Below are 12,449 nucleotides of genomic sequence, written 5' to 3'. Positions count from 1 at the left end.
CAAACAAGATTATGTCATTTATGATTTTCTGATTGGATCAAATACTGCCAGGTGATGTCATTGTTGAATGAAAAAGACATTAAGGGTCATCATGCTGTTATTCAGTATCTGTTGCAGGACTGATGTAATGGTGGGTAAAAAGGTGGTAGTGTAGTTTATACCCAAAGAGATACTCAGTGCTTCACAACTGCTACCGTAAGTGAGAAGCATATTCCAAAGTACTTTTTATTCAGAGCCCGAAGAACTTTGTGCTAAATGTGGTTTTGGTTTGATCACTGAAGGTTCCATTAGTTAAGATCAGTGGAGAAGGGGAAATCACAATTTTGATGCGACAATAAAAAAAAATCTTTAATTTATGCTTTTATCCGAGGTGACTTAAAATAAGTGCATTCGACCATGAAGAGACAACCCAGAAATTAAAAGAATCATGTGAGTTCATTCAAACATTCAAATGAGCAAACAGCTTCAAGTGCCATATTATAGAACAGAAATAGAGCTAGAAGAATGAACAATATTATAACTCAATGTTTGCAAATTCCACATCTTTGAGGTGCAAGGAGTGCCGAAAATAACTTTGGTGAGGAATGCGTTTGTTAGTCTTCACTTCATTTTCTCCTCACAACTGAGCTGAACTAATTCTCCATGATCTGTATTCTGCCAGCTTCTACCTACTAAACTGGATTTCTGTGCCCTATAACACAGCAGATCTGAACGATCACTTCCTCTTCTGTCCTGTAATGTACGACAGTAGATAGAAACACACTGTAACGTAAAGCGAGCGCGAGTGAAACAAGCGATTCATCGTACGCGGGGCGGTTCAAATGCGTTCTTCGCCCGGCATCTGGACCTCGCCTCTTTAGCGTCGCTCAGCCACCTGCTCACAACACCAGAGCTCTTCATGCCATGCTGACGACGCTGCCTGCTCTTACCTGCCGTCTGGACAGCGTTTCCCTGCGCTTGGCAGGCATCTCGTAGACCACCTGTTTCCAGAACTTGGAGTGGAGCTCGTTGCTCTTAGGCCCTCGCCACTTGATGATGGACAGAACCTTGGAGGCGGAGAGGAGAGAAGAGGAAAATGAGAGTGCTGATTCTCTCTGTTGTTCCCCTTTTTTCAAGTCGCACTGGTGAATGCCGGAGATCCAGCTGAACTAGCTTTGTGTTGTTTTTGTTCTTTCAACGTGGATGGAAATAATCTTTAAGCATGTGGGAGCCCTATTTTACAGTTGTATTCAGGGGAGAGCCTTTCTCTCTCAACCTTTTGTCTGTTAATCTGTATGCTTGTACATCCATCACTCCATCTGTGTATGTTCAGCATGTGTGTGTGTGTGTGTGTGTGTGTGTGTGTGTGTGTGTGGTACCTTGATGGTGTGTTTAAGTGCTTCAACCTCTTGGTAGTTGATTACACCCTTGAGGTCAGCACACTCTATCATGATCACCTGGCCAGAGAGAGACAGAGATACAGAGAGAGAGAGAAAGAGAGAGAGACAGAGAGAGAGAGAGAGAGAGAGAGAGAGAGAGAGAGAGAGAGAGAGAGAGAGAGAGATAGAAAGAGAGAGAGAGAGAGAGAGAGAGAGAGAGAGAGAGAGAGAGAGCAGAGATGGACACATACAGACAAAAGCAGCATTGAAAATTGAGTGAAAATGTTCACACTTTATTCTAAACAGGCTTAAACCTTTGTGTGTCTGGTGGTTTTGTATGTGAACACACTTCGAGGAGGCTAAAGGAAACACATTGAGAATGACAGAGTCAAAGAGAAGGGGTTATGTGTTAGAAGGAGGTCAGCCACTCCAGCACAGATAATTGAACATAAATGCGCTGCCATGCTCGTGCCCTGAGTGCTGAAACAGCCTGTGGCAGGGGCTTGGTAGCTTGTTGCGATCAAAACAGGCTGTGAATCATACCAGTCAAATAAAGTTGTATCTTTGGTGAATTTGGTTTGTTTGGCCTCAAATTCCGCTCGAAAAGAAGACAACACAAAACACAACCTAAACAAGAGCTCCTCAGAAGGTCCCGCCCACCCGAGGCGCTTCCCCCCCAGCTTCCTGTTGACCTCCCCCTCCCCCCCCCCCCCCCCCCCCCCCCCCCCCCCCCCCCCCCCGCTGCACCCTACCTTGATCTCCCCAGTGACCAGCATGGCGTGCAGGCGCGGCTCGATCTGGAAGATGCTCCAGCCCCGCTTGGAGACAAACTCGGGGGTCAGGATGACGATGAGGCGCCGGCTCTGCTCCACGCTGCGGGCCAGGTCCTCGATGTAGACTGAGGGGGGGGGGGGGCAGAAAACACAAGAAAAACGGTCAAGGTTTGTGTGAGTCAGGGAAACGTGTGCCACCCACGCACACACAAGGGATGAACATCGACCTCAATCACTTTGTGCTTCAATTACTTTAATTTGTTGTGCTTCTGCAGTTCATTTTCTAATAAAAATAGAATCTCCATTTATCGTGCGATAAACGTTTCATTTAATAATTACCAGATAGTTAAAAGATTAAGAAAGCTAATTAAACAGCAAAGTGCTGTCATCACTCAAACTGTTGGTTCACTGCGAGACGCACTTTGTCTTGCGGTGGCGTTTCTTTACACTAAGGAAAACATCCACACGATCCCACTGCTCCTCACATAGCTTCACCCGCTTTCCCCTGGCGGTCTCCGCCCCCCCCCCCCGGATCCAGGACTTTTTTTGCCTGATTTCCAGAGTTGCCAACTTCGCAGTTCCTACAATTAAGTGAAGTATGGATTATGGAGCTTTTACTTTGTACACTCTCCCCGTCGCCAATGCTGTGCCCTCCCCTGAACGCTACCCACAGCCCACTCTGCACCGGCGCCTCCGCTGCGGTCACTGAGTCCCCCCGTGATCCACCTCATCCAACCGCTAAATCTCCACCTGTTCTCTTCCGTCTCCATGGTGCCCGCGGTTCCAGGTGTGTAAATGCTCCGCAATCTCAGCTCTCAGCTCAATGAGCTGCCCAAACTGCCATGGTGACCGAGGAGACGATGGTTTACTCTAACAGCAAGTAGTTCAGCCATCATTCAGATACGTGATCAGACTTTATCATGTCACACCGTTTCATAGCTACAGATAACAAACAAAGCAGGGCCGTCCTTTAAAGGGACCCTGCGGCTTCGGGGGAAAACGCTTGGTCGAAGGAGCTCTCAGTGTGAGCAGCAGTGGTGGACCACGAGGAGAGGAGTTCTGTGCAGCAGGAACAGCTGAGCCTTGGCTGCTTCAGAGTCAGAGAGGTTGATGCTCTGGGCCAATCAAGACCTTGGAAGCAAACCCCAGCCCTTAATGTGGCCATATGGCGGTGTTATCAGCCGGAATAAGTAAAGGTACAAGTAAGTTCAAGCCTTATGGGCATGTGTCTTGTCATGTGGTGGAAGAATCGCAGAGTAACACTTCCTGTTAGGATGGAGTGATGTATCCTTGGTCCCCAAGTAGATTTGACGTCCGAGTTCGTCTTCTTGACTTATTTGCGTCGCTCTTAGATCTAATTATGGGTCTGCTACTTGGATGGACCAAGGAATAGGGTCAATGTGTGATACCTTCATTAGTTTTAGTCTACTACCTGTGCTATGGTACATAACAAAAGAGGAGACCCATAATTCATCCGATGAGGGCCGATTGGAACTGCAGCTAATGTGCCGATCGAGGTAAACATCTGGAGATTTAGGCAGGGACGGTCGAATGGATTGACTATCGGAATCCAGCCTGAAGCTCCATGCACATCTTTCCTTTAGGGTTAGGGTTAAACAGAAGCTGTCAATGCTATTGGGTCGAATCTTTAATCAGCCTAACATATTTAGATCAGACTAGAGAACTTTCCCTGCTTCACCCCTTCACCCTCTTAAGAGGATGCATTGTTCAAGATTTAAAAATAACTTCAGGCCAAAAGGGCAGAGCCATGGCTTTTCCAGACTGCTTCATCTTCCTTTTAAGACGTTGTCTTAAATGCATTGTGGCCTGTGATCTCTACAGGGAAAATTAATAAGATATGTATTATTCTGAAGAGAAATGTACTAGAGGGAGGGGCTGTTCGTAAAAGGATACCACTGTATAGTAATGCTCTGTTCCTCTTTGACATGTGCAGCGGTGTAGTCGAAACCAGCTCAGCGTCTGAGCTGCTGTTGATTGTACACGGAGGGAACTGGCCCTTAATAATTCTAAGCGCTTACAGCTGTGTTCAGCATAATTATGGAAAGGGTCTGTTTCAGGCCTAATATAGAAACAAAGTGTAAAAGTGAATCAATATGATCTGTTTGAAGGGAGAGGACTCAGCCTTTATAAACTCAAGACTTGAGCTGCTTGGGATGGAAGAGAGCAAGCTTGGATGGACACTGGGTCAAAGGTCATGCACACAGGTCGTAGCCTGAGGCTTATTGAGCATCGACTGGTTTCAACTACACACACTGGTTTTCCACATTTTCCTTAACCAGTAATCGTCTCATGCGTAAGACCTAATAAGAGGTTAGGTTAATAGTGGAGGTGTTTACAACTCAGGTTTCATTGTTTTTTTTGGAGTAATTCTTTCAGGTGCTGGAGTCTATAATGTGTGTTAAATAAACTATAATAGCCGGGCTGCTGAAAGGCCCGGGACACATTGTGTGTGCCGACCACTTGCAATGTAATAGCACTTACTTCCTCACTTGCTAACTAAATTAATGACAATAACACTGCAACAACACATTGCAATTTCACGCTCAATTTGCAGGGCATAAACAGTACAGAACAGACTGTACGCCCGCTCTCTCTCGCTCCTTGTTGTGTCTGTGCTCGCTCTTCCTCTCAATGTCCACATATTCTCTGCACATCTTTTTTTCAGTTTCTTGGGGTGTTTGAATGTTATTTAAATCAATTGAAAAATGATGCAAATCAATGACCTTGTTACGCATGCAGCCCAGGCTGTTTCCTAGCTGTATCCAGGCTGTTTCCTAGCTGTATCCAGGCTGTTTCCTAGCTGTATCCTGGCTGTTTCCTTGCTGTTTCCTGGCCTTGGTCGCCGGTGTTTGTGAACATGACGTCTGTTGTGGGGTGCTAATGGAGTGGATAATTGAATGGCGTTTTTGGGTCGCATCGCAGTGCCACACTGGGTTTGTTAAATGGTGAAAAAAGGGAATCTTTCACTCATTCACTCATTCCTTGCTGTGTTAATGTTCTGCCTCTTCGTTGGCTGACACAGCCCAGACACGGCCAGAGACTTTGAGAAGCCAGTGGACGCTTTTGTATGTGAGCAGGGCTTCTTAAGATCTCCTTCTCAGACGTTTTCAGGCCCCCTATGGCAAAGATCCTTCTAGCCGACTGTGCATTTGTGTCTGTATGCGTTTGTTTGAGTGTGTTTGTGTTTGTGTGTGTGTGTGAGTGTGTGTTTGTTTGTGTGTGTGTGCGTACCTGCGCGTACAAGCGTGCGTGTGTGTGTTTTTTGTTTGTCTTTGTGTGTTTGTGTATAAGTGTGTGCGCGTGCATGCATGCATGATTGTGTGTGTGTGTCTGTGTGTGTGTGTGTGTGTGCGTCCGTGTGTGTGTGCGTGTGTGCATGTGTAAATTCCCTTAGGAAACACCATGGGTGTATGGAGGTGATTATTAGACAGGCGAGGGACCAGAATCCCATCCATCCTAATACATATTATTGAATTGTATTTTTCGAATGAGCACATACACTTTATGAATATATCTATAAATGGTCCCCGAAAAACATAGTTTTTTGTATTCTAGAGTCACACTCATGCATTCTAAAGACTTTTTAAAGGCATTGAGAAACATTTTGTTTGATAAATTGGAATAGGAATCAAGGGAACAGACGAATATTTGCTTTGTGACAGTTTGATGTTTAGTTCAATTTCTGGAGCAATTGAAGCTTGTAATGTATTGACTAAAAAAAATTTCCCACGGGAGCACCTCATTCGATTACAATGGTCATGACTTTAAACTAACACACCATCCAAAAGTCAATTTGATTAATAAGATTACTTTCCAGATTGATTGATTGCTGAAACAAGCGTTTATTTGTTTGTTTCATTCAAGAAAAACCAACCAATTATTTTCTAACTAAAACACATTTGAATGGGTGTCAGAGTCATTTAACTCATGACAGCTTTGGAAATAGGAAGTATTATTGTGTACAGCGCCTTGCAAAAGTATTCACCCCCTTGGCATTTTACCTATTTTGTTACATAACAGCCTTTAGTTCAATATTTTTTTACTCTGAATTTTATGTGATGGATCAGAAGACAATAGTCTAAGTTGGTGAAGTGAAATGAGAAAAATATATACATAAAACTATTTTTTAGAAATAAAAAACTGAAATTTGGCATGTGCATATGTATTCACCCCCTTTGTTATGACGCCCATAAAAAGCTCTGGTGCAACCAATTACCTTCAGAACTCACATAATTAGTGAAATGATGTCTACCTGTGTGCAATCGAAGTGTCACATGATCTGTCAGTACATATACACACATTTTTTGAAAGGCCCCAGAGGCTGCAACACCTAAACAAGAGGCACCACTAACCAAACACTGCCATGAAGACCAATGAACTCTCCAAACAAGTCAGGGACAATGTGGTTGAGAAGTACAAGTCAGGGTTAGGTTATAAAAAAATATCCAAATCTTTGATGATCCCCAGGAGCACCATCAAATCTATCATAACCAAATGGAAAGAACATGGCACAACAGCAAACCTGCCAAGAGACGGCCGCCCACCAAAACTCACGGACAGGGCAAGGAGGGCATTAATAAGAGAGGCAGCACAGAGACCTAAGGTAACCCTGGAGGAGCTGCAGAGTTCCACAGCAGAGACTGGAGGATCTGTACATAGGACGACAATAAGCCGTACGCGCCATAGAGTTGGGCTTTATGGCAGAGTGGCCAGAAGAAAGCCATTACTTTCAGCAAAAAACAAAATGGCACGTTTTGAGTTTGCGAAAAGGCATGTGGGAGACTCCCAAAATGTATGGAGGAAGGTGCTCTGGTCTGATGAGACTAAAATTGAACTTTTTGGCCATCAAAGAAAACGCTATGTCTGGCGCAAACCCAACACATCGCATCACCCAAAGAACACCATCCCCACAGTGAAACATGGTGGTGGCAGCATCATGCTGTGGGGATGTTTTTCAGCAGCCGGGACTGGGAAACTGGTCAGAGTTGAGGGAAAGATGGATGGTGCTAAATACAGGGATGTTCTTGAGCAAAAGCTGTACCACTCTGTGCGTGATTTGAGGCTAGGACGGAGGTTCACCTTCCAGCAGGACAATGACCCCAAACACACTGCAAAAGCAACACTTGAGTGGTTTAAGGGGAAACATGTAAATGTGTTGGAATGGCCTAGTCAAAGCCCAGACCTCAATCCAATAGAAAATCTGTGGTCAGACTTAAAGATTGCTGTTCACAAGCGCAAACCATCCAACTTGAAGGAGCTGGAGCAGTTTTGCAAGGAGGAATGGGCAAAAATCCCAGTGGTAAGATGTGGCAAGCTCATAGAGACTTATCCAAAGCGACTTGGAGCTGTGATCGCCGCAAAAGGTGGCTCTACAAAGTATTGACTTTAGGGGGGTGAATAGTTATGCACATTGACTTTTTCTGTCATTTTGTCCTATTTGTTGTTTGCTTCACAATAAAAAAAAAAAAAACATCTTCAAAGTTGTAGGCATGTTCTGTAAATTAAATTATGCAAATCCTCAAACAATCCATGTTAATTCCAGGTTGTGAGGCAACAAAACACGAAAAATGCCAAGGGGGGTGAATACTTTTGCAAGGCACTGTATATTGGATATGAATACGTCTAGTACATCTATTGAATAGGTGAGAGCAAAAGCATGGGCCATCATAAAGACAATGTACTTCTGCTTTTTTGATAGAAAACAAGACATCTTTCACATACCATATATGTATGTGAATAATCTAACACGACAGGCACCTATCTACACAGCGATTGTGTGTGTGTGTGTTTTTGTTTGTGTGTGTGTGCATGTATGCGTGTGTGTGTGTGTGTGTGTGTGTGTGTGTGTGCATTTATGCGTGTGTGTGGGTGTGTGTGCATGTACATGTGTGTGTGTGGTGTTTATTTGCATGTACGTGTGAGATGGTATGTGGTAGACAGCGTTGACAATCTCCAAACTTCATGGTCTCCGGGGAGTACTTGATGTCTGGAGGTTGTGTGACAGAATGACTCCTTCCCTGTCTCTTGGCCGTCTTGTCATGATGAAGGGTTGGGATTTGTAAGAAGTCTTTACATGAAGAAAATCCCCTCATGGCTGTGATGGCTACACAACCATGAGGGGTCAAAGGTTAGAATGTGTGCGTGAGTGTGTGAATGCATGCGTGTGTATGCGTGCATTTTAGTCGACAGAGTGATAACAGCCATATTTCCCCCCTTTGAAAGAGACAGTGACATGTATCCCAGAAATTGACAAATGTTTGTACATCTGTGCTTGTGTGTGTATGTGTGTGTGTATGTGTGAATGTGTGTGTGTGTGTGTGTGTGTTTGTGGGGGGGGGGGGGGGGGGGGGGGGTTGTTATCTAGGTGTGCATGCAGTCTGATTGGTTGTGACAGGAAGATGAATTCTGGGAATTGAGGGCTACAACCCCAAGAGATCAAACCACTGGTGTGCGTGTGTGTCTGTGTGTGTACATGTGTGGCTGTGTGTAAGGGATTGTGTGTCTCTGTGTCTCTATGTCTAGACTTTCCTGCATCACTTCCCCTACCCCAGACAGCCAATAGAGTACATGTTAGTAAGATAAGAGTGCCATACATCCATTTTAATACATATCATATCCCAAAGTACTAGGAGTACATGTTAGCAAGGTAGCCGTGCCATACACCCAATATAATACATTTATTATCCCAAAGTACTACATGTTGAATAGTTAACAGCTCTAAAGTACTAGAAGGACATGCTGGTTAGGTAACAGCGTCATACACCCAACAAAAGACCCATCCTAACCCAAAGTAGGAGGTAGATGTACTCACTGCTGGGGATGAGTTCTCGGACAGGTTATGGGACTCAGGCTAAGGTACTCACTGCTGCTGGGGATGAGGTCTGGGCCCGGTATGAACAGGTTGAGGTACTAACAGTACAAGGTTGACAGTGAAAGGTACTCACTACTGCTGGGGATGAGGTCTGGGCCCGGTATGAACAGGTTAAGGTACTAACAGTACGAGGTTAACAGTGAAAGGTACTCACTACTGCTGGGGAAGAGGTCTGGGCCCGGTATGAACAGGTTAAGGTATTAACAGTACTAGGAGGACAGGTTAATGTACTCACTGCTGCTGGGGATGAGGTCCCGGTCCGGTATGAACAGCTTGTATCCGTAGTGTTTCTCCAGGACATCCGGCAGGATCTCTGAAGCCAGGGTCTCCTCATCGCTACTCGCTCTGAAAACGCATGAAGCGTACAGTCCAGATGAATTAGCAGTGGTGTGTGTGTGTGTGTGTGTGTGTGTGTGTGTGTGTGTGTGTGTGTGTGTGTGTGTGTGTGTGTGTGTGTGTCTATGTGTTTATGTGTTTAAAAGGATTATGGATGAAGATTCACCTTGAGTTGAAATATGCCAGATGCACCCACGGACACAAATACAATACATTTGCACCATGCTGACTCTATAGCGCTGTATATTGTTATGCATACACATGCCTTTGTGTGCCATACACACACACACACACACACACACACACACACACACACACACACACACACACACACACACACACACACACACACACACACGCACACACACATTCAATTGGCCTACCTGCCCATAGAGTCCATGTTCACTTTAGTGTACGTCAGATAGGCATCATACTCCTTATTGTCTGCAGGAGTCAGGGGGAAGAGAGAGAGAGAGAGAGAGAGATTTCTTAATAAAAGGATAATGTAACATTTAGAAGGTTGTAGGGGCGGTTAGTGACGGAGGCCATAGATGGAGGTTTTTTTGTTGTGTGCTTGCTTCCATGTCCATGTGTCTGCGAGTGTCAGTGCATGCGTCCATCGCCAAACACACACATACACACTCATCCATAGCCCCGTTTACACAGACACTGCAACCCAGACCTTATCTAGACACCACCCAGAGGAGCGCAATGGGAGAATGCTAATGTCCGAATGAGTTGATGATGAGCAGACGCTGAACACATTTCTCCCCGTCACAAAGTCAGAGTGACGTCCGATTGAGCCCCATGAGATTAGAGCAGGTCATTGTCCTGAGAATCCAGCCAATAGATCCTGGTCTACATACTCCTGTTCTACGTGGGGGGCGTTAATGCAAGGAAGAGGAAGCAAGCGTTGAGCAGGTTTCTATGACGCTACCAACGCAAAAACAGTGCAAGTTCGGCATTATACGTTATTCGTCACGTCCACCCTCCTGCCTGCGATACTCAAATGCTTCCCCTTGCCGAAACCAGTTCCTTTACTTTACATGAGAATGTGTCTGACAGGAACAATCTCCTGCCGTGCGCTGCATGTGTGAAAGAAGAATCAGGTCCTCCGGAGTTCACACGCGACCACCGCTGGCGTGACTTCCTCATCGTACAGGAAGGGGCTCTCACCGTCTTCGGTCTCGTCGCTGCCGAAGTGTCGGCGGTAGCAGAGCAGGATCTCCAGGTTATAGCACTTGTAGATGGCCGTCAGCAGCCCCAGGAGCAGCAGGATCACCCCTAGACCGCCGGCCAGCTCCAGGCGGTACATGTCTGCAGGGAGAGAGAGACTGGTGTCTTGGATCTGACTCATGTTTCTTATGTTCACTGTTTGGGCTTCAGCACTGCACAGGCTTCCGATAAAGCCTTGCATCTTTAATCTTGAGACAGAGAGAGAGAGAGAGAGAGAGAGAGAGAGAGAGAGAGAGAGAGAGAGAGAGAGAGAGAGAGAGAGAGAGAGAGAGAGAGAGAGAGAGAGAGAGAAATAGAGAGAGACAGAGAGAGATTGAGAGAGAAACATAAAGAAAAGTTTGGAGAGAGATAGTGTGCAGGAAAGAAAGTTAGGCGAGAGACGACAGTCAGAGAGAAAGGGAGTGAGAGAACACAATGGAGAAGGACAGCAGGAAAGAGAGAGCGAGAGAGCGAGAGAGAGAGAGAGAGACAGAGAGAGACAGAGAGAGACAGAGAGAGACAGAGTGAAAGTGAGAGAGGGAGGTGTAGAGGATCAGGGCTATTGTTTGTGCATGTTAATGATGATGATGATAATGATGATGAGAAAGATGGAACAGAAGATAAAAATGCTGAAAGAATAGATATCGCAACCTGCAAAAAAGTCTCAAGAGATACTCGTGTGTCTGTGTGTGTGTGTGTGTGTGTGTGTGTGTGTGTGTGTGTGTGTGTGTGTGTGTGTGTGTGTGTGTGTGTGTGTGTGTGTGTGTGTGTGTGTGTGCGTGTGTGTGTGTGGCTCCATCCGTGCGTGTGCGTGTGTGAGTGACAGATACTGCTATCATAGGCAATATGAGTGTTTGGGAGATTAATGGGAAATGGCTGTTGAATGACACCATGGGAAACCAGATATATTGCTGCTGGGGGTGTGTGTGTGCGTGTGTGTGGTGGCACGCACGCACGCACGCACGCACGCACGCACGCACGCACGCACGCACGCACGCACGCACGCACGCACACACGCACACGCACACACACACACACACACACACACACACACACATATTTGCTTCCTATCTCCCTGTGTCCCTTCCTCACACACACAAACAGCCAATTCAAAGTGAGTTATTGATGATGAGACGGGTGGTGAGTGTGTACACTATGAACACATGAATCCCCCGTATCCCCTCCCCTCCCTCTCAGCGTCCAGGCCTGTATATACGGACAAGGTCGCTCAGACACTGCACTGTTTATGTGGTCAGCAAAATTGCAGCAGCAAACCAATACATCCCCAAATTTCAAACTTAGTTCCTGGGTAAGTTTGAAGATGAGGTGCATATACGGAAAGGTGAGAACTTTATTATTCACCTACACTGCATTCAACACAACAATTTAGCACGTTGGACGTATGTTTTCTGAAAGGAAGACCCTTAATAATAGTCTTTGAGCGTCGGTCTTCTCTGAATTCAATAAGACTTTGGGCTGTTTATATTAATTCACGGCAAATATAACGTCCGTCACAAAAAGCCTTTACAGTGACTATATTGGCCCCACAGCTGCAGTTCATAATCTCCACCAGTAGAGGTCTCTGCGACACCGTTTGCTGCTTCGCCGCGTTCACTGATGGGAACGTAGAAGAGAGGATGCGGCTATCCAAATGAAAAATGTAGAATATAAGGTAGTATGCAGGGGAGGAAAACGACCGAAAGAGACTCAGTGGATGTCCATGGGGGAGGCAAAATAGTAAGGTTCAAGTGTTGCCAAATATTTGCTCTGAAGTAAAATTTAGTGCTTCCATTAGTAATGAGACGTTTAGAATGGGCCACTTCTTTCTCCCCTTTCTTTACGGATCCATCCCTCTCCGCTAAACCTCCTCTCACT

At 45.6% G+C, this 12,449-nt stretch overlaps 1 protein-coding gene across 1 annotated transcript in view; it reads right to left on the bottom strand.

Annotated features, from left to right (window-relative positions):
* il1rapl2 (interleukin 1 receptor accessory protein-like 2) overlaps positions 1–12,449 on the bottom strand; it is a gene marked incomplete at both ends in the record, with an annotated part of 281,883 nt that overhangs the window by 4,101 nt on the left and 265,333 nt on the right. The window contains 6 exons of the mRNA XM_079745288.1: positions 930–1,046; positions 1,359–1,436; positions 2,111–2,256; positions 9,259–9,368; positions 9,743–9,803; positions 10,536–10,676. Of these exons, the coding sequence (XP_079601414.1) occupies positions 930–1,046; positions 1,359–1,436; positions 2,111–2,256; positions 9,259–9,368; positions 9,743–9,803; positions 10,536–10,676 (653 nt within the window). The remainder of the gene's footprint in view (positions 1–929; positions 1,047–1,358; positions 1,437–2,110; positions 2,257–9,258; positions 9,369–9,742; positions 9,804–10,535; positions 10,677–12,449) is intronic.

Source organism: Pollachius pollachius, assembly GCF_949987615.1.
Source record: "Pollachius pollachius genome assembly, chromosome: 10".
Classification (NCBI taxonomy): domain Eukaryota; kingdom Metazoa; phylum Chordata; class Actinopteri; order Gadiformes; family Gadidae; genus Pollachius; species Pollachius pollachius.
This window is presented reverse-complemented; position numbering and strand designations above follow the sequence as displayed.